This window comes from Phalangium opilio, unplaced genomic scaffold (assembly GCF_054372755.1).
Source record: "Phalangium opilio isolate 3A_F unplaced genomic scaffold, DU_Popi_V2 ptg000014l_1, whole genome shotgun sequence".
NCBI lineage: Eukaryota > Metazoa > Arthropoda > Arachnida > Opiliones > Phalangiidae > Phalangium > Phalangium opilio.
The window spans coordinates 3,635,116-3,657,157 of record NW_028324149.1 but is presented as its reverse complement, the minus strand read 5'-3'; the positions used below and the strand labels follow the sequence as shown (position 1 = coordinate 3,657,157).

Here is a 22,042-nt window from a genome sequence, read left to right as displayed (position 1 = left end):
CGTGACCGCGTTCGCAGTTTCCAAATCGGAGCAAACGTGTTCGCCATTTCCGAACTGCTTTCACAGTCACGGAAATGGCTCCTCTACTTGAGTTCTCACACCACCATCTTCTGGTTTTTGTCCATCCCACACGGAGACCAATCTGTACTTACTGGCTTCTAATCACCACCATCTTTTGGCCTTCGTCCATCCCGCATGGAGACCAATCTGTACTTACTGGCTTCTAATCACCACCATCTTTTGCTCTTCGTCCATCCCACATGGACACCAGTCTGTACATACTGGCTTCTAATCACCACCATCTTTTGGTCTTCGTCCATCCCACACGGACACCAGTCTGTACATACTGGCTTCTAATCACCACCATCTTCTGGTCTTCGTCCATTCCACTTGGACACCAGTCTGTACACCTGGCTTCTGCTCCATCGTCATCGTTGGGTTTAAGACATTCGCGGCGATCAGCTAGGGTTACGAGAAACGTCTAGCCTCCCTAAGGTGGGATCGCCACCAAAGGTTTTCGCAATTGCGGTTGTTCTTGCTATTAGCCGTAGTTCGACACCCTTATATACTACCTATTTGAGTAAGGTAATGCAACCGGCGTATGCTTCATTTCAAACGCCAATATTAGTCAAGTCTCTCAAGAATGTCTAATTGTTCTTTATAAACGCGATGTAACGCTCAATAAGGCGAACAACTAACGAAGAAAATATTTAATATTAATTATATTTATTTTAATATTTAAGATAATCTTGTTTCTCAATTCAAAATTAATACGGAAAGAGTTAAAAGCAGTCTATGTTTTTGTCTCTATGTGTCCGTCCGTTGTTACAGTAGTGCGCTGCGTTAGAAGTTCGTTTTGTTTTGATGTGTAAAGAAATCCAACACAACCATAATATTCCCTTTATCCTTAATATAAAGTGAATATGTGGAAATATTTTTCGTAATTATGATGCATTTAGTACTTTTGTAGCTTTAAAGCTCTATTTCATTTTGATATTCCAAAGATTTTTTTTAATATTATTATTTAAAATGGATGTTTATATATTACTTAAGCTATACTACATCTGTTTATAGCATAATCCTTTCCTTAATCACAGTGAATACAAGCACAACGCTGCTATGTTAGTCAAATGAACTCTTATTTGTCAATAGGCCTAGTGAACCATAAAGTAAACGTTTGGGTTTGGTTTTCGTTTCTGTATGCAGAGACATTAACGGTTCAGAGTGAGCCGAAAGTTAAATACACTTTTAAATAATTAGGCTTAGATTTTATAATCATGGTGGAAATCTGGGCCGCGTTCAGCAGAGCCCAGCGTTGCTGAACGCGGCCCAGGGATTTTGTTTTTGAATTTTGACGTCACGGTGCTTAGCGCTGAGCTCGCGCGGTCTTCAAAGAAAATAGTCGGCTTTTTGGATAACGTGACGTAAAACGCGTAGTTCTCAGCTTGGCGAAAAAACCATGGAGGAATTAATACAAATAGCTCTATGGGACTATAGCTATTTAATTGGCGTGAAACCAGTTGATCACGCGAGAATTTTAAGAGATATATTAGTTTCTAATTTTAATTATAAAAGTTGTTATCTATCTCTATAAATATGTTATCCTACAATTTTTGTTAAGCCTTGGTACCTTGCACGCTTTATTGCGCTAGCGTCATTTATAAAACGCCGATGACCCGTTTTTCCCCCATCGGATGATTTTAATGTGTACAAGTATATCATTATTGGATGTAAAATGTCGTCTGATTTACAGTAAATTTGCTATGCTTTGTACACTGCTTTAATATTTCATAAATTTTAACTTAAGAAACATTTCCATATCTGGGTAAATAAGTTTGTAAGTAGTCGTCTTGACTCGGAGAGGTAATATTTTGGTTTTCCCAACTTGTTAAATTTTAGTTCTGTAAGGTCACTGTTGTCAAGGGTTGGTGAGACTACAAATCGTATATTATTATAAACCCCTTCTTTTAGAAACAGGTTTAACGACATTCACTAGCTGAAAGGGTGAAAACTTCGAGCTGGTATTTGTTGGGATTAACATTAAGGATCCCTTCACTTTCAATATGAACTTCGTTAACTTCACATCACCGCTGTTACTAGCCGTATTTCTAGGCGTTTTCTACGTTAATGGTAAGATATTTCAAATATTAATATTAATAGAAATAGAAAAATACGCGTGTCTATCTGTCTTTAAGTAACGCTGAGTTTAGTTTGGTAAATTTTATTGGTAAATAATAAATATGAAATCAATTTAAGACCTTACAATATATCGTCTACGCGTAACAAAATTGGTCTATGTTTGAAATAGAAATGTTTATATAAATCTAATCTAAAATTTCAATCAATTTCAAGGGCACAACCGTAATTTTAATTTTACCTTAAGGAGCATGGCCTTCTTTCACGACAATAAAAATTAAGTTTCGTTAAAATTCGCGCTGAAAATGCTAAGAAATATTTACTGGAATACATTTTGACGTGAAAATTAAATTTCCACAAACGCATAGGCCTAAATTAATTTCTTAATAGGTCAATCCATTGACGTTGGACCCACGGTAACCGACTGTACTTGCGACCATCGATACTTTAAACACTACGAAGCTAAAAAGTGCAAGCCCGTTTATGATGACGTAAAAAATTGCCAATGCCCCAAAAGATTCGAATGCGACGACCTTAACTTGGACCCAAATGGTATATTAGCACTTCAAAGTAATTTTAAAATTTTACGTTAATAAATTTAATTTTCTATTAATATTGTCGCAGTTTGCGTACTGAACGGAGTTAAATACCAAATCGGCAATCGCGTTAATTCGACGAATAATTGTCAAATATGTACCTGCCGTAAGCATTTTTTGACGGGAAAAGCAACAATTGAATGCATTGGCATCGAATGTGGCCATAATTTTAGACCCCCGACTCGGGGTTGCTTTTTGTATTACGAAGCCGATAAATGTTGTCCAAGTGAAAAATGCGGTAAGTAATGCCGTGTTCCAAAAGGGGTAATTATAGGACAGTGGGAGGCTTCTATGGACAATGTCTTGTTTAGGGGGGGGGGCAAAATATGCCATAGAAGTTACATTTTTGACTCAAAATTGATTTCCCATTGAACCACTTGTACCGTAGTTCGGTCCTTTTTGGAATACCTAGCGTAGTCTTAATATAAGTACGGTGTCCGTAATTACTTTTTTTTATAGAGACCGATGTGTCAGATAAAAAGGAAGACACCAAAGGTAATTTCAATATTAATTTTAATAGAAATAAAAAATTAAAACCATTAATGAGCTTTCAACTTTTATTTCTTTAACTAGTCTGTAATTACAATGGGAAAGATTATAAAATCGGGCAGAGAATTTACCCGGAAGAAGATCCCTGTTTGAGTTGTTTATGCACCGAAAATTGGACCGGAATTAACAATAGTAGCTGTAAAACCTTCAACTGCGAAATTGAAAAGAATGTTCATAAATTAGCCAATGGCTGCATTCCAATTTATCACGAGAAAACTTGTTGTCCAATCGAATATCACTGTGGTTAGTACAATCTTATTTTTAGCTAGTGCTCTACCTACCATCTTAGGAAAATGGCGACTGTAAAACCCAAAACCGACGCCATTTTGTTTTAAAGATAAATTCAATTTATTAAACAGTAAACGAGGACGCCAATGTAAACAACAAGACTCGGTTAACTTCACCCCAACGACCCGAAGGTAAACTTTTATTCATTTAAATTTAAATCTTTTATTTGAAATATTTAAATAAATTACTTTTTTTAGAAGGCAAATGTTTCTTTGGTGGTCGCAATTACGGAGTTGGTGAAATACTTGATATTAAACACCCGACCAATTGCGTTTCTTGCCAATGTCAAGTGCCACCGGATTTTACTTGCATTCACCGTACTTGTCCTCGACCTCCGAATAACGATTACGATAACTGCGTTCCGATTTACAAAACCAATTCTTGTTGCGCCGAGTACAATTGCACAGTTCCTGGTAAGAATTTTAAAAAGGGTGGTACCCTAGCTGGTACTTGTCTGTTGTCGGCTATTGAAAATATAAACCATTTCACTTTCAGAGAAGAAAGAACAAAAATGTCCCGAAGTCAATTGTACTACGAATCCATTTTGTAAGGAAATAATCCAACCAGATGGTTGTCCGATGTGCGAATGCATTCCACTGTGTTCGCCGCCACTTTGCGAAGGTGGTTGCACCATACAGACTAATGTCCCTGAAGGTCAATGCCCGGGTTGCGATTGTCCAACTCAGTAATTACTTTGCAATCTTCATTAGCAGACCCCGGAGGTTATTAACGTTAATTGGATCAAATAATACATCAATTAACGTTCTCCATTAGTGTTAGAAATTCTAAGCGTTGCTTCAAACGTGTAATAAATTACATTTGTTAAAAAAATAACTTGAGGTACTGTGTATTGTGTGTGTTTGTTCTTATGCCTATTGTGGTTTTTCTTGGTAAATAACAAAGTCAATTCACCTAATTACCTATTTACCTTAACCAGAGGTGTTAAATTACCATGTTCTCATTCACCCTCTTACGTCATCAATATGTAATAACTTTTATACGGTAAGTCTTGTCAAACCAAGGCTTATGATTGAATGTTTTCACGTTAAGCCTTGTCAAAGTCAAACCAAGGCTTAAGAGTATTTTAACTAAGCCTTGTTTTGAAAAACCCGACACCTTTTGTCCATCACGTTCTTCGTTGTAACCGCAATAATTTTATTTTGAAAAAATAATCGCTTTTATCAAGAAATTCGTGCAAAAAAGGGGGGAGGAGATCTAAATTATATCCCTCTTATTTTCGACTCGTCTTTATACATTTTGTGTCCGAGTGACAACTTAACTTCAAAGCGTGCAAAAGGGTACCTGCAACGTAAATTGAATATAACCGGTTTTATTCTTAAAGTACCTTTAGTTTCAAGTAAACACTTACCTTCGTGGTAAATGCCTTAGTGTCGTCCTTGATTATTTTATACGATTTCTTTAAATTCTTTTTTCTTATACATCTACTTGTAGTTTTAACCAATTATAGTGTTCAATACGCGTAAGACTTGGTTTGAACGGAAGACGCTAATGGAGGAAGTGCGCAACTACTAGTTATCCCACGCTTTAGATCTTTCTCTGGTAGGCGAACGTGGATAATAGATGAAAACGAAGTTGATTACTGGGTGTGAACAGAAGTGGGCAAAGGAAGAAGCGTGCCTCTTCGAATAGCCCTATTCTTTAGATATTTCTCCGAGAGGGAAACACGAAGATACTAGATAGGAGATGAAACAGTGAAACAAATTAGGACGTTTCATAACCCACTAGCTCTTAATGCGTCGAATTTAAGATGGGCAGTGCACCGCGGAGTGATTTATTTTAAGATCTTCCACAATCGACTCCCGCGCACTGTCGTGTAGTGCCTTTTAATAAAAATTGAAACTTATGTTAGGTGTGGTACACTTCCCCAGAAGCTAATTTAGTAGCATCCGCATCTGATGGTACTGAAACTTGGCGGTGAAATGAGCTTAGCCTAGGGGGACAGTTTATTGGCTACCAGTTATGTGACGTCGCACTTCGTAATCCCAAAAATCAACCGGGGAGCGAGTGGGGAGCTTAGATTATTTTCACCAAAACTTAAAAAATGTTTTTGGTTTTCTAATTAAGCGGTTTTAGTATTTTAAAAATCGCTAGAGAAGTAAGACCGTTTAGCATCGTCGCGCTCTTACGTTGATTTTAACTAAAGTTAGAATTAGCGATAGAGTTTATTTAAAAATAATTAGTTAATTAATACGTCCGATTTAATTAACTATCAAACTGGAATTAACCACTTTGTTAAAAACACAATGTTCCGATGCCGTGAACTTGAATTGTCGATTTTTATAATCTTCATTTATTGGGACATCACAACGTCTTGTAAGTAAAATTAAAAGTATTTAATTTCATTAAATTAACTTAAGGCAGTCTGGTTTTTTTTTTCTGTTAAGTTTTTGCATTCTATTATCTTGCAATTTACTATTTGAAGGCGAAAACAATTTAAGGGGTAGCGGAAATAATTTATTTTTAAAAATAATATATTGGTTGATTTTTATTTTACCGTGATGGTATGTAGATGTATATTTTTACGAGGAAACTTTCAAGTTTGAAAATATCCATTAGACCTTTACTACGTGCCTGTCATTTTCGTCTTTTAATTAACACGCGAGTTTTGTTTTATTTGTTTTATATAATTTTAATATTTACTGGTTTTTGGGGTTTATTTCATAAATTTTATTTTGAAGATTTTTATTTTATTAAAAATTACTTATATAATAAATAAATATATTTATTTGTAGGAGAGCTAATACTTTTAAGATTACGTTTAGTCCGCGAAAATTTGTACATTGAATTTGGTTTTAGCATAAGTTCATACGATATGTTCCATCCATAAGTTTATCACTGGTTACTGAGAGAGCTTGTCATGAAGTGAATGAGGTAGGTCATAGATTCGAGGTAAAGCGACGCCTTGTGAGGCGCTGCTGTCAAAGGCTTAGTAATGCAGACTAAATAGTACTAGATGCACTGCAAAATTAACCACAGAGTGTGAAACTTCAATTCTCGCTTGTCGTTCTCCTCGAACTAGCTCGAGCTGTAAGTCTCTCAGTCGCATTACGAACGTATAGGTAGTGTCATACTTATGGAACATATCTTATAAACTTATGGTTGTATTCATATATATTCCATCGCCTTCTTCAAGAGTGTTATCGATCTATGAATTTTAACCAAAATGAAAGAGTTCATTATACGGGTTTTCCCTGGAAAGAAAATCACTTTCAAATCTGCTTTAATTTAAAATAGTTTCCGATTTAGTATCGAACTTGTAAAAATGGCAAAGTCCTCGCCCGTTTTTAACAAATCTCACGCTGAGTTCCTAAAGAGTCGTATAACCATATGCAAATTTAAGGGAATAAATTAAAAGATGAGACTAGAGTTTCCAGAGAACTCTATTTTATGATTATTGAATTTTAGTTTCTGCCCAAACTAATGAATGTTGTACGAAATATAGTTAGAACCAAAATTTACTGAAGATCCAGAAAGACACCATAATTTCGTTTGCTTTAAACATTTTAACGTGTAATTTATGCGGGATTTCGTGTTTGAACTAATGTACGCGAAAGTTATATTCTATCCATGCCCATCTTGTTTTAACCTAACTAATTATATTACATAATATTCTTGCCAAAAAACAGGATAATTTTTATTCAAAGATTTGTCTACCAGAGTTAAGAGTTCAAAGATACTTACGTATATTTATGAGAAAACTCAGCGTGTGAACCCGCGGGAGAGGTGAAATTTATTTCAATATTCAGGGTTCCTGTGTCGCGTAAATCTATGATACTCAAAAGTTCAAATTAAAACTGGACACTACTGTTTTATTCATTCTTGATACTCGTAATAAGTCTTTTATTGAATTGAAATTAAAATTTATTCTAGCTACGTTGTCGGGTGAAATTGAACAGTCGCGTAACAATAGTTGCCATTGCGACTGGCGTTACTTAAAACACTACGAAACAAAAAACTGCAAACCAATCTACGATGAAAATAGCCAATGTAATTGCCCCAAAAGATTCCAATGTTCCAAACTAAAAATTGATTCCCAAGGTATAAAACGGCCTAACCCTTAATTAATTTATTAAAATAGTTTTAATCCAAGTTTTTAATAATGAATTTCAGAGTGTCAACTGAACGGAGAAACGTACAGACTTCACACCAAAGTCAATACGTCAAATCCTTGCGAATTATGTTATTGCAGACGTGATTTTAATAATGGTAAAGCGTCGATTCAGTGCGCGGCTGTAGACTGCAGGCCGCTGGTTTCAAAACCGTCCCAAGGATGTTACCTGGCCTTTGAAAATGGTAGATGCTGCCCCATTGAAAAATGCGGTAAGATTAAAGTAACAAATTGCCGTAGACATTGATTGATGGCCTAAAATTGTAACTTTGTTACAGACGCGACTACTACAAAGTCAACTCAAAAGCCAAAAGGTATTTATTGTAAAAAAACGTTAAGTGGTTAAATTTTCGATAGCTTTGCGATATTTTAAACGCATTAATTATATTTTAATTTATTATAGTATGTTTGCACAATGAGAAAGAATACAAAATTGGACAAAAGATTTATTCGGAAGCCGATCCGTGTTTAATCTGTCATTGTACTGAAAACTGGACTGGTATGAACAATCAGAGTTGCAGTTACTTCAACTGCGATTTGGAAAAAGACATTCATAAATTAACCAAAGGTTGCATACCTATTTACCATGACAAAACGTGTTGTCCCATCGAGTACCATTGCCGTGAGTACACGCTATCACCTAAAATTCGATCAAGATATAATTATTGAACTTCAAAAGTTCTTGTCTTATTCCAGCAAGCTCTTCGAGCGAAGATGAAAACGAAGAACCAGGTTACGAAGGTCCCGATTTGTGTCAAGAAGAACCGGTGTTTGGCAGTTGTCACGAGTCATTTACTCGTTATTATTACAATAGCCGCAAAGGAACTTGCGAAGAGTTCTTATTCAGTGGGTGCAAAGGAAACCGTAACAATTTCGCGTCTCCCGCCGAATGCGAAGCTGTTTGCGGGTCAGGACGTCGCGTAATTGACGATGTAAACAAGAAAGGTAATCAAGATTTGTAAATTTGTTTAACCATTAATTTATTGCGCTAACAAGTATTTTTAAGTGGCGACTGGCGAGATATAGTTGCTAAAAAGTACCTAATTTAATCTGGCTTGTTTTAGCGAATATGTGTTATTTCGACCATCGTTTCTACTCGGTCGGAGACATAATGGACATTCAACATCCGACAAATTGCGTAACTTGCACTTGCCAAATACCCCCGGATTTTACCTGCGTCCATCGTTCTTGCCCCGGACCTCCGTACAATGACTATGAAAATTGCCGAGCAATTTACAAGGAAAATGCCTGTTGCGCCGACTACAATTGCACTACTACTGTATCACAAGAAGCTATTAGCCCCAGCGAAAGCGGCAGCGACGGAGACGTCGAATTTTACGCTAACAATTGTCCACCGTTAAACTGCCCGGCTCCATTGTGTACCAAGCTAGTGTCACCGGATGAATGCCCTAAGTGCGAGTGTACAACTCCAGTATGTGTACCGCCTAAGTGTCCCGAAGGCTGTACCGTTGAAAGAAATGTACCTGAGGGACGGTGTCCGAGTTGCGATTGTATCCAATCAACAACCGCCACCTCTGGTAAGTACCTTGGTTCAGGGTTGGTATATTTAGTGTCTTAGAGTGTTTGGTACAACTATTATCGTGACATAACGCTTCTTCAATCCGTATTTTGATTGGGTATGGGTTAATCTGTTCACTCCTGGACTACCGAACTTTCTCTAATGCAATTGCGCCTTTTCTAAACGACAAATTTGACTTTTCAATAGTTGCAAACACTTTGGGTGTGACCTCAAATCCCGCATGTCCGCCATTGAATTGTCCGGAACAATCTTGCCGAGTAATTGAGCGGGTTGGAAAGTGTCCTAGTTGCGAATGTGGCGGTCAATATCTCTGCGCTGAACCAGTTTGTGAACCGGGTTGCCAGGTGGAGGCTGAAGTCACTGATCGTTGTCCAGGTTGCAGATGCAACGCGAAGGCAACCGTTGCTCAACGGAGAAGTACTTAACTTTCTTCTCGGATTAGTTTGCATGAACCTTGTTGGTGGTCAGCATGATGGTGACTCCTGGTTAATTTCTTTGTCTTCCGATACACTTTAAACTTCGTAAAATTAAGTCGACTATTCCTCTTTGTCGTCGTTATTTCCAGCGAGACAAACGACTTGTTTGACACCCATCTGTCACCCTGGTTGTCACATTGTTTCCAAGAACGACGGTTGTCTGACGTGTAAATGCGAACAATGCATCCCACCGAAATGCATCTGTCCAACTACGGTTTGCGAGGAAGGTTGTCATCTTGATCGTAACGTGTCTTACGGACAATGTCCGGTTTGCGTTTGTACGCGTGGTGGACTCGTTGGACTAAGAGGTGAGCTTTAAAACTACGCTTAATCTTTATCAGTACCAAAACACTCTGAAGACACTGATTATAGTTAAGAATCTGGTTTAAGAAAGTATTTATTTGATGCGTTTTCAGGTACCAGATGTACTGTCCCGCCATGTAACGCGGCAAACTGCAAATTAGTTTCGGAAGAAGATGGTTGTCTGAAGTGCAAATGCGACGATTTATGTTTACCACCTCGATGTTTTTGTTCCAAACCTATCTGTAACGATGGCTGCGAAATTGATACTGACGTAAGAGATGGAAGATGTCCAGGGTGTAAATGTAAACCAAGTTCCTTCATCGCAGCGGGTAAGTTAATCATCTTAATTAACAGATCAAAAAGTAATCGATTCTTTCAGCTCCTAGACCAACGCAACCTCCTAAGGTTCTCTGCCCACCCGCTCATAGATGCGACGGTCCAAACTGCCAACTTATGCTCAACCAAGAAGGTTGCGCTTATTGCGAATGCAAGTCGGTTACGCGTACTTGTTCCGTTGATTCTTGCCCATCAAACTGCAAACTTGAAATGCATCCATCTAACGGGGAATGTCCCGTTTGCGTCTGCAAGTTCGATAAGGAGGGTTGGTATTGCGTTTATATCCGCTTAAGCCTCGGTTTGATTTAGATACAAGGTGCAAAATTCAGTTTCTTCCGCAGACGAAGAACGAGAATACGAAACAGTGTCGAGACAAAATCTCCAACCCAATTCAGGAAACTCTGACAGAAGAACTCAAGTATGCCCGATACTTAACTGCCCGGATTGTAGAAAAGTCACAGATTCCTCAGGATGTCAACAATGCGATTGTAACCGACCTATAAGCAAACCTAGTGAGCAATTAACTACCAAACTAATAAGCCATCAAAGCTAAACAAGGTGCGATGTATAATTACAGCGACGCAGCGCCCAGTTACGCGTCGCCCCAATCCTATCGTGACTACGTCAACGACAACAGTCCCCGCGTGTCCCGAAGAAGTTTGCCAAGGCCCGTACTGTCGATCTGTCTTAGGGGACGATGGCTGTCCTACTTGTCAATGTAGTAACCCTACCTCCGAACAATGTACCAGACCAGATTGCCCCAGTACTTGCGCGTTGAAAAACAAACCCGGGGAGTGTCCCGTTTGTACTTGTCCAACACGATCACCACCTTTAGGTAATTATCATATTTCCGCTTGTCAAGTACGCGTTAACGAGGCGTGTTGTCAATTCCAGATCGGTCGAATGGAGGATCTGGACGCCAACCGGACCGTTCTACTAGCGATCCCGTCCGTCAACCGGATCGTACGAATAGCGGATCTGGACGCCAGCCGGACCGCTCTGCTAGCGATCCCGTCCGTCAACCGGATCGTACGAATAGCGGATCTGGATATCAACCATCTCGTACTTGTCCAGACGAATCGTGTCACGGAATCAAATGCCGATTGATTCCAGCGGATAATGGATGTCAAAAATGCGTTTGCGAGGAACCATGCAGACCCTTAACCTGCGAAAAACGTTGCAGGAAAATTGAAAATCCCGCAAACGGCAAATGTCCATATTGCTTATGCAATTTTTAAATCGTTTCGACTTCATTCATTCAACGCGGACCATTTCGTAAAGTATTTTTGGAAGCCCAATGCGGCTCTATATGACGGAAGATAGGTCCCGCCCTTACATTGTACATCCCTTTAAAACTAATCTCCCATGTTTTTTAACATCAATAAAACCAACTCATTTCAATCTGTTAAATGTATGCTTCACTTATCCCTCCCCAATTTTAAATCAGATCAAGACAATGAACGATTTAATTCTAAAATAATATAATTTTATTTAAAAAAAATTCCATTATTTTTAAATTCAAGAACAATCGTACATAGGATATAGAATTTTAACAAATATAACTATGTTTAAATCGCAACAAATTGGTGATCATTTAATTGTTAACCTTATTGCCTGGCGTCGTTAATGGTATCTGGTACCTGGACTTCAATTCCGTTCAGTTCCTTCGTTAAGAAAACTTGACAGCCCAATCGCGACCTGGGAAACCATAATTATGACCCGACTCCTAAAATTTATTCCGACCCTTGACCCTTACGTGTCCGTTAATCCAAATGCCAAATCCAACATGTCCATTTCTTCGTCAGTCGGTTTGTCTTTGATTTTTTCAAAGTCCTCTTCGCTAAATATTAAGTGACAGGTGGAACACGCCAATGTTCCTTCGCAAGCGCCTTAAATGCCAAAATTAACTTTAATTAAGTTTAAGTCGGCTCACGAGTTCCGTATTTATTATTTACGGGAAAAGTAACTGAAGGGACACGAGGAAGTTTGATGACGTGAGTACAAAGACCACTTATCAAAATACATAAGTTCATAAGATATGTTCACCATAAGTTTGTAAATTCTGGTTACAAACTGGAGCTTGTCACGAAGTGAGTGAGGTAGGTCATAGATTAGTAATGAGGACTAAATAGGAAGATAGGCTGCAAAACCGCGTGTAGTCAATTCTCGCTCGAACTAGCTCTCAATAAGTTTCTAGCATTACGAAGTATAGGTAGTGTCATACTTATGGAACATCACTTATGAAAATATTATCCTTACAAAAGAGGGAAAGCCACAAGGGAAATCATATGATGTCGCGATGATACTTAAAAATATGGGAGGAGCTTGTGCTAAAGTACCCGCCCATGTCTAAGACTCATCAAGGGTAGAGAAATAATTCCCAGTGTCCCTTCTATTTTTTTCCCGATGTTTAATTAACATACCAAACCCATCAATATCAACGTTCTTATCGACAACAACATCGAGTAAACTATCTCCCTCTTTGCCTTGCGCAACAATTTTCTCTCCATTAACCTTAACAAACGTGACTGTAACGCTAAAAATGGAATACAGCAGTAGACAAATCAATTGTGGTATACTGTTTTCCACTACAGTGTTTTGACCTCCATTGTCAATCGACAATAATTGATAATCTTCGTATTATTTAGGTGAGTGTAACACTTTTTGTCAATCTTTAAGTTACAGATAAGAAATTTAACCTTAACCTCAATTTTTAATGTTATGAAAGAGCAACTTAAAACTGCTTAAATAATCTAAGACATAACAAATAATAATTTAACCGAAGGAGCAGATATTAAAACGTATCTTTATGAATTTTAAAAGGGATACTTGTGAAAACGTTATTAATTAAATTTTTCTTAGTTTTTCATTAACTTATACCTCAATTATTTTATTTAAGCCAAGATTTAAAGAAAAACGAAGTCAGGCAATTGCCGATATTAAAATTTTCTGTCCCTATATGTCTAACTGGCGCTAGTTAAGTACGGTACGGGTACGTTAGTGTATTTAAGAATACCTTTAGCACGCTGCCTTTAACCGTGCTACACAGATAAGTTGACACCCCCCTTTACTTTGAATCTTGTTTTCAATTATGGTTGATAGTTAAGTACACTAAGATGCCTTTAAAGGCGCTACGCAAATAAGTTGATACCTACCATACTTTCAATGTTAATTTCAAAAAGAGCTGAGAGTAAGGTACACTAATTTAGACTTTAATATATACTAACAGGTAAAAATTATAAAGTGTTCTAGTTAAATAAAATGATTAAACTTAAATAACTTACATCTCTTTCTTGAACGTTGTACTAGTTGTACTAAACAAACGATTGGTGGGCTGACTAAACACGTTATTTCGCAACTTCGAAACGTTCGGAACGAAAATAGATTTGAAGCAAAAACGTCTACAGGTAACCGGTTGTTGTTTTAACCCCCTTAAACTAAATCCCCCACTTAATCCTTTGTTCATGATAGAAGACTGTAAAATGCACGGCTTCGTGCTTTGTATTAAAACGGGATTACTAAGTTTATTTACCAGGTTGAATAACATAATTTATAAATGAGAATTATACAAGTTTAAACGTAAACAAATTCACAAAATATTCCACTAATAAATCGCTTTACCGACTCGCGTTTAACTAAACTACCGAAGCAAAAATCGGCAGGATTTAAATAATCTTTTAGCAGAATACGTAGCAGACGACTCGAGACATCGCTAAGAAAAATGAAATGAATGGCGAGAGTACAGAGAGCAGGGCCGGAAATAAGAAAAATTTGTTATAGGACATGTGTCCAGTGACCCCCTGTTTGACTGGAAAATTTATAGGACATTGTCCACTGGAGTGTGCAAAAATGGTGTCGCTTCTCCATAGTCAAGGTATCAAAACTTCGGAAAATTTATAGGTCAAAATGTCCAGTGACCCCCTTAGTCTTTAAAAAAATTATGGGACATTTTAAAATTTTATTGGACAATGTCCAGTGTCCTGTGCTTATTTCCGGCCCTGACAGAGAGTACTGCTGCGAGGAGGGCTACGAATCTCAGAAACATTTATCCAATATTTTATGATACCGATTAGATTAATTTTGATATAGTTATGATTTTGTGGCTTTAGGAAATCTTTCTTAATTATACCAATAGATTCTAATCATGTTTTGAGTCTGATATTACGGTAGAATAAAATAAACAAGGGCAACTCGGGGATCATGAATGAACTGAATTGAATAGAACTAGTGCAGACTGCTCAGAAATCAGGAATTGGTGTGTTAGAACATAGCCCACTTGATCACGCACGCTGGCTGCACGCGCTCTAGAAGCCCGTCCAAACGATTTTTTTTACATGTTAACTCGCGAATACGGCGGGTCACATACGTTCGGTCTAAACTTTCAAACCCGTCTGGTTTTAACATGGGCCTCTATGGGAGGGGACCAGTTTTTTCAACGTTTTTGACAATATTAGTGCATCTACTGGTTCAAATCTCTTGAATTTTTAATGAGACGTGTATTGAAAGGTTTGATATTATCCTGTAAAATTTAAAGTCTTCAGCTATAATAGTTTTTTTTATAAAAAATAAAAATCATCACATAGTAGAGAAATTGAAGGGGCAAAATTCTCTACTAAGTGATGATTTTTATTTTTTATAAAAAAAACTATTATAGCTGAAGACTTGAAATTTTACAGGATAATATCAAACCTTTCAATACACGTCTCATTAAAAATTCAAGAGATTTGAACCAGTGGATGCACTAATATTGTCAAAAACGTTGAAAAAACTGGTCCCCTACCATAGAGGCCCATGTTAAAACCAGACGGGTTTGAATTTTAGACCGAACCTATGTTATTCTCATTTTTAGGGTCGATTGAGCGGGCTTCTATAGCGCGTGCAGCCAGCGTGATCAAGTGGGCTATGGTTAGAAGGACGAGGCTTAGCGTTAGTCTCGGTAAAGTTCTCATGATCTTCAATTAATGAGTTAATTAACTTTAAAATAAGTGTTTAGTTACGTTTAAGTCACTACTAAGAGTTATTTAAAATAATTGGCCCCTAAAATACGACAGAAATGGGTAAGGGATACAATAATTACATGTGTAAGAAACCATTTCATCCTGGTTCCAAATCAAACATCAAAAGAGTAAGTTTAATTTTAATTAAAGCATTATTAATTGTTTAAAAATTAATAATAACTTAAATTTAATTATGTAGGCATGGATGGCTGAACAGCGGCTTGATAATGACAAGAAAAAACAAGATGAACTTAGAGTTCAATATGAAAAAGAGCAAGAACTTTACAATAATAAGTAAGTTAAGATTAATTTAATGCAAAGTTAATTGTATTTAATAGTATCGTTCTTTAGGGCATCAATAAGCACGGAAAGCAAAGATAAGTTAGCACTTAATTTCATGTATGAAGCTCCACCTGGTGCTAAACGAGGTTAGAATTTGTTTAATTATAATTAAAATTAACTTTTTGTATAAAAATAATATTTTTATTTTATTTTATTTTCACGCTAATTTAAATTGAAAGAACATCAAGTAAGTCTTATTATTCTATTTGAAAGCAATTAAAATTAATTAAAAATAATTAATTTAACTACTAGAGAGAGGATGATGAACCTGAGTACAAGTTTGAATGGCAGAGGAAGTACAATGCACCTAGAGAAGAGTAAGTACTTAAATATTACTAGTGACACCCTGTGTTATTTTGCCATAGGGCTTAGTGCAGTTAAAGGTGGGGATTGTCATTACTCTTAAGCTTTAACTAAAGGGGCCTTCCATAAAGAATTTGTGAATATTTGATTATTAAAGCTGATTTTAATAATTTGATTGTTTAATTATAAATAAAGCAAATTAATCCTATGCCTAAATATTTATTTTCTCTCAGTTTTGCAAAAGACAATAAAGAAATTCGAGATCAGCCTTTTGGAATCCCGGTTCGAAATGTTAGGTGCATAAAATGTCACCAATGGGGTCATCTCAACACTGATAGGGAATGCCCCTTGTTTAATCAAGTCAGCAAAAATGGAGCCAATTCCTGTAAGTCATTATTTTTTATATTTTATATATTAATTTTAATTTAGTTTAATTTTAATTTAATTTAATTTAATTGAAATTTAGTTTAATTCAAATTTAATTTAATTTAATTTAATTGAAATTTAGTTTAATTCAAATTTAATTTAATTTAATTGAAATTTAGTTTAATTCAAATTTAATTTAATTTAATTTAATTGAAATTTAGTTTAATTCAAATTTAATTTAATTTAATTGAAATTTAGTTTAATTCAAATTTAATTTAATTCAAATTTAATTTAATTTAATTGAAATTTAATTTAATTGAAATTTAATTTAATTCAAATTTAATTTAATTTAATAGAAATTTAGTTTAATTCAAATTTAATTTAATTTAATTGAAATTTAGTTTAATTCAAATTTAATTTAATTTAATTGAAATTTAATTTAATTGAAATTTAGTTTAATTCAAATTTAATTTAATTTAATTGAAATTTAGTTTAATTCAAATTTAATTTAATTTAATTGAAATTTAGTTTAATTCAAATTTAATTTAATTTAATTGAAATTTAGTTTAATTCAAATTTAATTGAATTGCAATTTAAATTAATTTAAGTAATTAATTTAAATTTAATTGTAATTTTAATTTAACTTAATTGTAATTTTAATTTAACTTAATTGTAATTTTAATTTAACTTAATTGTAATTTTAATTAAATTTAATTGTAATTTTAATTTAACTTAATTGTAATTTTAATTTAACTTAATTGTAATTTTAATTTAACTTAATTGTAATTTTAATTTAACTTAATTGTAATTTTAATTTAACTTAATTGTAATTTTAATTTAACTTAATTGTAATTTTAATTTAACTTAATTGTAAATTTAATTTAATTGTAAATTTAATTTAATTGTAATTTTAATTTTAATTTTAATTTTAATTTTAATTTTAATTTTAATTGTAATTTTAATTTTAATTTAAATGTAATTTTAATTTTAATTTAAATGTAATTTTAATTTTAATTTAAATGTAATTTTAATTTTAATTTAAATGTAATTTTAATTTTAATTTAATTGTAATTTTAATTTTAATTTAAATGTAATTTTAATTTAATTGTAATTTAATTGTAATTTTAATTTTAATTTAATTGTAATTTTAATTTTAATTTAAATGTAATTTTAATTTAATTGTAATTGTAATTTTAATTTAATTGTAATTGTAATTTTAATTTTAATTGTAATTGTAATTTTAATTTTAATTGTAATTGTAATTGTAATTGCAATTTTAATTTTAATTTCAGCATCTATTGATCCATTTGAATTAATGAGGCAAATGAGGGAGGATGGATTGCAATTAAAGAAAGATGTAGTTGGACATCAATTTGCTGCTGAATGTGCAAATCAGGTAAGATTTAGATTTAATTTAATTTTAATTAAATTGTATTTAATTTGATAAAACTATTTGGGTTCTTTATTTATTTAGCAAATGTTAAGTGATGGTGAAGAAGAGGACCCGGAAATGGAATTCTTAAAAACCCTCTCAACTAAACAGAAAAAGAAACTCTTAAGGTAAATATTTTGCATTTAAAGGGAGGGTGAAATGCAAAGTCAAGTGATATTTTTTCCTTGTCAATTCTTCTACTAATTATAAGACCTATCTGCTTAATTTAACATCCAGGATTGATTTTAAAATTAAAATTAAAATTAGGGATTAAATAGATAGTCCTAGAATTTAATTTTAATATTATATTATATTATTTAGTTAATTTTATGGTATTTAAATGTCTTTGTCTTTATTCTATTTGAATAGGAAATTAAATAAATTAGCTGTGAAGCAAAACTCCGCAACTTCAGGAACTGAGGGATCGATAAAAAAGAAAAAGAAAAGCAAAAATAAGCGTAAGAAAGAAGCCAAAAAGAGGAAAAAGAAATCTGAAGGTAAGACCCCTTTCTTTTTATTTGTCTTTATGTGAGGGATCGTTTATAAAGATATTGGGAAGCTTTACTTTGTATGTAATGAAAGGCGGTTGTAACTATTAGTTAGACCCCCTTTTTATTTAAGGGATCGTTTATAAAGATTTAAGTTATTAACGAATTTATTTGGGAAGCTCTACTTTGTATGTAGTGAAAGGCGGTTGTAACTATTAGTAAGACCCCTTTTTATTTAAGGGATCGTTTATAAAGATATTAACGAATATATTTGGGAAGCTTTACTTTGTACGTAATGAAAGGCGGTTGTAACTATTAGTAAGACCCCTTTTTATTTGTCTTTATCTGAGGGATCATTTATAAAGATATTAACGAATATATTTGGGAAGCTTTACTTTGTAGGTAATGAAAGGCGGTTGTAACTATTAGTAAGACCCCCTTTTTATTTAAGGGATCGTTTATAAAGACATTAACGAATATATTTGTGAACCTTTATTTCGTATGTAATGAAAGGCGTTTGTACCTATTAGTAAGACCCCTTTTTATTTAAGGGATCGTTTATAAAGATATTAACGAATATATTTGGGAAGCTTTACTTTGTACACAATGAAAGGCGGTTGTAACTATTAGTAAGACCCCCTTTTTATTTAAGGGATCATTTATAAAGATATTATACAAAAACTAGTTTTGCTTCGCAGTCCTTAAAAAAACTGCATTTATACACAATCCTTGGCAACACTTTTTCAAACCCACAAAGGGGGGCCAGAAATTATAAATTATTATACGTATTGCAGTTTGAAATTAAGTTTAATCGATATGGGGAATTTGGTTTTAATCGCGTAGTTCAAACGATTGTTATTATTAGAAATTTTTCAACAAAAACGGGTATAAACGCGGCGTTTCTAAAAATATCTGGTCAGAATTGTGGGACCCGTCTATTGGGCTAAAGGTTAATTACTATCATGTACTTTATAAGTTAATAAGTACTACGCGATTAACGTAAATAGCGACTAGGGTAGGGATGGCCTCCATTTTTCAAGATGGCGGCGGTGGATTACAAAAATATTTCTCAATGATCATCTACTAGTTAAGAATAACGTCCCTGCGAAATTTCAACTTCCTAAGTAAAGCGGTTCGGTCTGGGCGTTAAATTATAAGTCAGTCATGACGATATAATTGTGGATGGAGCTAAAAAGAAAGGGTTACGTAGTCTTTCCGCATTCTATCGCGGCTGTTTCCGGTACCATTCTTCCGCATTCCTAAAATGTCGGTCTCTCTATTGCGTCTGTCTGGGTAATGCTACATTCTTGGGGAAAGCCCTCTCCAACCCGTTGGTATGTAGTATCTACACTGTTAAATCGGCATCCTTGAAGTTGAGCGAGTCTCGCAGCTGGGAAACCCCACCGCGCCGGCGCCCAGACTTCAAAGGTGCCGCAGCGCGCGCGCGTTCCCTTCCCAATACCGTGGAATCCTCGTGCGGAGTATATATTTGGAAATATTGTTAGTTGACCGTAAAACCCTATAAGAAGTTGATGATTTAGGCCTTCGCCTTAGAGACAAGTGTAACGGGGAATTTTGAAAATAACAGTATTCTATTTTTTTTTAATAAAAATAATAAATTTTTATCGTAATGGTGGAATTTTATTACTATTATTATTATTAAATCGCGCGCAACGCCCTGCCTTTGCCTGTACTAAATAAGCGTTCTTCTTATCTGTTCCACCCTGAAAAATTAAAATGCTAAAAGCTCATTAAATAGTATTTGTTCGCCTTAATTATTTGACAGGGATAAGTTTTTATGAGAACATATTCTATACAATTTCGTACGTGAAAATCTAAGCTCAATTATCTCGAAACTCCGCCCCATTTATGCCCGTTTTTGTTGAAAAATTTCTATTCACAACAAATGTTTGAACAATGCGATTAAAACCAAATTTCTCATATCGATTAAACTTAATTTCAAATTGCAATACGTATAATAATTTCTAATTTCTGGCCCCCCCTTTGTGGGTTTCGAAAAAGTGTCGCCAAGGATTGTGTATAAGTGCAGTTTTTAAGGACTGCGAAGCAAAACTCGTTTTTGTATAATATCTATCCCTTTTTCGGGGAGAAAGGATATTTAGGAAAACCTATACAAAAAAGGTCAACTTAACTTTACACTACGTGAAATGAGATACTATACCTTTTCAGCCTTTGCTAGTGCTGTACTGTTAGGTTGTGAGAAAAAGTGTACCCCCTTGGTCGCGAAACCTTGGGACTAACTCCCAAAAATTTATCCACCTCGTAATGTTAAGCTCCATAGAGTTTAACATTACGATAGCAAATATATTTGGGAAGCTTTACTTTGTAATGAAAGACGGTTGTATCTATTAGTAAGACCCCCAAAGCCACTTCACCACCTGGGGCTTTTGTTATTTGTTAAAGTAATGGGGATCATTCATATAGTATTTAATTTAATATTATTTACTCCAACTATTACACAAGAGAACAATCTTTCCTAACTTGCCAGCCCCTTTAAATTTATATGAATAGTAAAGGGGTGAGCCATAAAGTATGAAACGTGTCATGGAGCGGAAATTCCATGAGGTATTATTTTCAAAATTCCCGTAGTGTAAAAATATCTAAAAGGGGGTTGTTCATACATAGCCAAAGCGTACGTTTCACAAGGTAAGGGGTAGACCATAAAGTTTAAAACGCTTTTCAAGACAGCGTGACATGCATGAAGTATTATTGCAAATTCCCCATAGCGTATCTTTAAGGGGTCGTTCATACAGAGCCAAAGCGTATAATTCACAAGGGGTAGACCATAAAGTTTAAAACGCTTTACGAGACATAGCGTGACACGCGTGAAGTATTATTGCAAATTCCCCATAGTTTATCTTTAAGGGGTCGTTTATAAAGGGAGTGACCCGTAAAATTTAATTTTATATCAGATTCTGAAAGTCGCAAAAAGAGACGAAAATCTCATCGCGATCACAGCTCCTCTAGCGACGAAAGTTCCAGCAGTTCTAGTAGCGACTCTTCTGATTTATCAGACTCGGGTAAAAGACGTAGTAGGAAAAGTGACGATAGATGTCGCTCTAGCGATAGAAAAAAGTAAGTCAAGACCCCCAACTTTTATTCCAATTGAATTAAAAATTAAATCAAATTAATAACGAGATATACATTTTTGGAAATAATTAAACGCACATTTACATGAAATTAATTTACTTAAATGCCCGATTTTAATTTAATCGCGCCATTTATATTAGCGTAAATATAAACTTTTCCCAACTTAATCAAAATTCCCGCTTAGCGAAAGAAGGTATAATTAAGCTTTGCACAATCAATTAAAATGCTTAAAATTAACTTAATTAGTTTGGTAACCTAAAAAAACTAAATAAATTAAAAGGTTGTGAAACAAAGAAAAATAATATGCAAAATATTTTGCTTACTTATTAAAATTTATTTACTTATGCAAAACGTTAGATAAATATACTTTATCAGGATAAAAAAATATAGAGATGGCACTAGGAATCATTTCTTATTGCGTGCCTCCATGATATTTTCAAATATGGGCGGAGCTTATTTCTTATTAGAGTTTCTGTTAAATTTAAGTTTCTAGAAATTGTGTAAAAACTATTAAATAATCATTTCTGGTATTTTGCCTATAAATGATGATGCAATGTAAAGGTACCAAAGTACCTTTTATAATTTTGTTTAAATTTCAAACAACATAAAGAAATAAAGAGTGTTTTTAACTATTACAAGTTGTTCTTATT

General features: G+C 34.6%; 4 protein-coding genes and 1 long non-coding RNA gene across 8 annotated transcripts; 4 read left to right on the top strand and 1 right to left on the bottom strand.

Annotated features, from left to right (window-relative positions):
* Window positions 1–28: 28 nt before the first annotated feature.
* On the top strand, window positions 29–4,403 carry LOC149705139 (kielin/chordin-like protein). The gene is made up of 8 exons (XM_089865377.1): window positions 29–2,130; window positions 2,527–2,688; window positions 2,761–2,970; window positions 3,192–3,227; window positions 3,306–3,524; window positions 3,641–3,700; window positions 3,767–3,982; window positions 4,065–4,403. Exons 1-8 carry the CDS (start codon window positions 2,064–2,066, stop codon window positions 4,256–4,258), a joined length of 1,164 nt encoding a protein of 387 aa, XP_089721503.1. The 5' UTR covers window positions 29–2,063; the 3' UTR covers window positions 4,259–4,403.
* A 972-nt stretch (window positions 4,404–5,375) lies between these two features.
* LOC149705138 (uncharacterized) lies at window positions 5,376–11,761 on the top strand. Of its 3 annotated transcripts, none has more exons than XM_089865337.1 (14): window positions 5,378–5,903; window positions 7,461–7,628; window positions 7,701–7,910; window positions 7,977–8,012; window positions 8,102–8,320; window positions 8,395–8,643; window positions 8,763–9,236; window positions 9,425–9,655; window positions 9,804–10,022; window positions 10,131–10,346; window positions 10,397–10,618; window positions 10,683–10,865; window positions 10,931–11,188; window positions 11,248–11,761. In XM_089865337.1, exons 1-14 carry the CDS (start codon window positions 5,834–5,836, stop codon window positions 11,589–11,591), a joined length of 3,099 nt encoding a protein of 1,032 aa, XP_089721463.1. In that variant the 5' UTR covers window positions 5,378–5,833; the 3' UTR covers window positions 11,592–11,761. The 3 variants fall into 3 exon arrangements, with proteins under 3 accessions (XP_089721465.1, XP_089721463.1, XP_089721464.1); XM_089865338.1 differs by having other exon boundaries at window positions 5,379–5,903; window positions 10,695–10,865; XM_089865339.1 differs by lacking the exon at window positions 9,425–9,655 and having other exon boundaries at window positions 5,376–5,903.
* A 56-nt stretch (window positions 11,762–11,817) lies between these two features.
* Fdx2 (Adrenodoxin-like protein 2, mitochondrial Ferredoxin 2) lies at window positions 11,818–13,900 on the bottom strand. Its single transcript, XM_089865401.1, has 4 exons — window positions 13,638–13,900; window positions 12,777–12,889; window positions 12,110–12,242; window positions 11,818–12,051 (listed from the first exon to the last, which is right to left on the bottom strand). Exons 1-4 carry the CDS (start codon window positions 13,898–13,900, stop codon window positions 11,961–11,963), a joined length of 600 nt encoding a protein of 199 aa, XP_089721527.1. The 3' UTR covers window positions 11,818–11,960.
* On the top strand, window positions 12,867–13,770 carry LOC149705137 (uncharacterized). 2 transcript variants are annotated; one of them, XR_016381547.1, is made up of 2 exons: window positions 12,867–13,001; window positions 13,663–13,770. It is a non-coding gene; the product is annotated as an uncharacterized LOC149705137 (long non-coding RNA). The 2 variants fall into 2 exon arrangements; XR_016381546.1 differs by lacking the exon at window positions 12,867–13,001 and adding an exon at window positions 13,018–13,582.
* A 1,191-nt stretch (window positions 13,901–15,091) lies between the features above and the next one.
* On the top strand, window positions 15,092–22,030 carry LOC149705135 (corepressor of RBPJ and splicing regulator). Its single transcript, XM_089865391.1, has 10 exons — window positions 15,092–15,478; window positions 15,550–15,644; window positions 15,702–15,778; window positions 15,872–15,879; window positions 15,945–16,009; window positions 16,229–16,380; window positions 17,654–17,757; window positions 17,836–17,921; window positions 18,163–18,290; window positions 21,215–22,030. The coding sequence occupies exons 1-10, from the start codon at window positions 15,407–15,409 to the stop codon at window positions 21,379–21,381; spliced, it is 954 nt and encodes a 317-aa protein (XP_089721517.1). The 5' UTR covers window positions 15,092–15,406; the 3' UTR covers window positions 21,382–22,030.
* Window positions 22,031–22,042: the final 12 nt, after the last annotated feature.

Excerpts from the sequence above, each read along its gene's own strand:
- LOC149705139 (XM_089865377.1), top strand. The coding sequence starts at position 2,064 with ATGAACTTCGTTAACTTCACATCACCGCTGTTACTAGCCGTATTTCTA. Across the intron at positions 2,131-2,526 it reads AGGCGTTTTCTACGTTAATG|GTCAATCCATTGACGTTGGA; the intron begins GTAAGATATTTC and ends ATTTCTTAATAG. Across the intron at positions 3,525-3,640 it reads TCCAATCGAATATCACTGTG|TAAACGAGGACGCCAATGTA; the intron begins GTTAGTACAATC and ends TTTATTAAACAG.
- LOC149705138 (XM_089865337.1), top strand. The coding sequence starts at position 5,834 with ATGTTCCGATGCCGTGAACTTGAATTGTCGATTTTTATAATCTTCATT. Across the intron at positions 9,237-9,424 it reads ATCAACAACCGCCACCTCTG|TTGCAAACACTTTGGGTGTG; the intron begins GTAAGTACCTTG and ends ACTTTTCAATAG. Across the intron at positions 10,866-10,930 it reads CCGACCTATAAGCAAACCTA|CGACGCAGCGCCCAGTTACG; the intron begins GTGAGCAATTAA and ends GTATAATTACAG.
- Fdx2 (XM_089865401.1), bottom strand. The coding sequence starts at position 13,900 with ATGTTATTCAACCTGGTAAATAAACTTAGTAATCCCGTTTTAATACAA. Across the intron at positions 12,890-13,637 it reads ACAACGTTCAAGAAAGAGAT|CGTTACAGTCACGTTTGTTA; the intron begins GTAAGTTATTTA and ends TTCCATTTTTAG. Across the intron at positions 12,243-12,776 it reads CGTTGATATTGATGGGTTTG|GCGCTTGCGAAGGAACATTG; the intron begins GTATGTTAATTA and ends TTGGCATTTAAG.
- LOC149705135 (XM_089865391.1), top strand. The coding sequence starts at position 15,407 with ATGGGTAAGGGATACAATAATTACATGTGTAAGAAACCATTTCATCCT. Across the intron at positions 16,381-17,653 it reads CAAAAATGGAGCCAATTCCT|CATCTATTGATCCATTTGAA; the intron begins GTAAGTCATTAT and ends TTTTAATTTCAG. Across the intron at positions 18,291-21,214 it reads GAGGAAAAAGAAATCTGAAG|ATTCTGAAAGTCGCAAAAAG; the intron begins GTAAGACCCCTT and ends ATTTTATATCAG.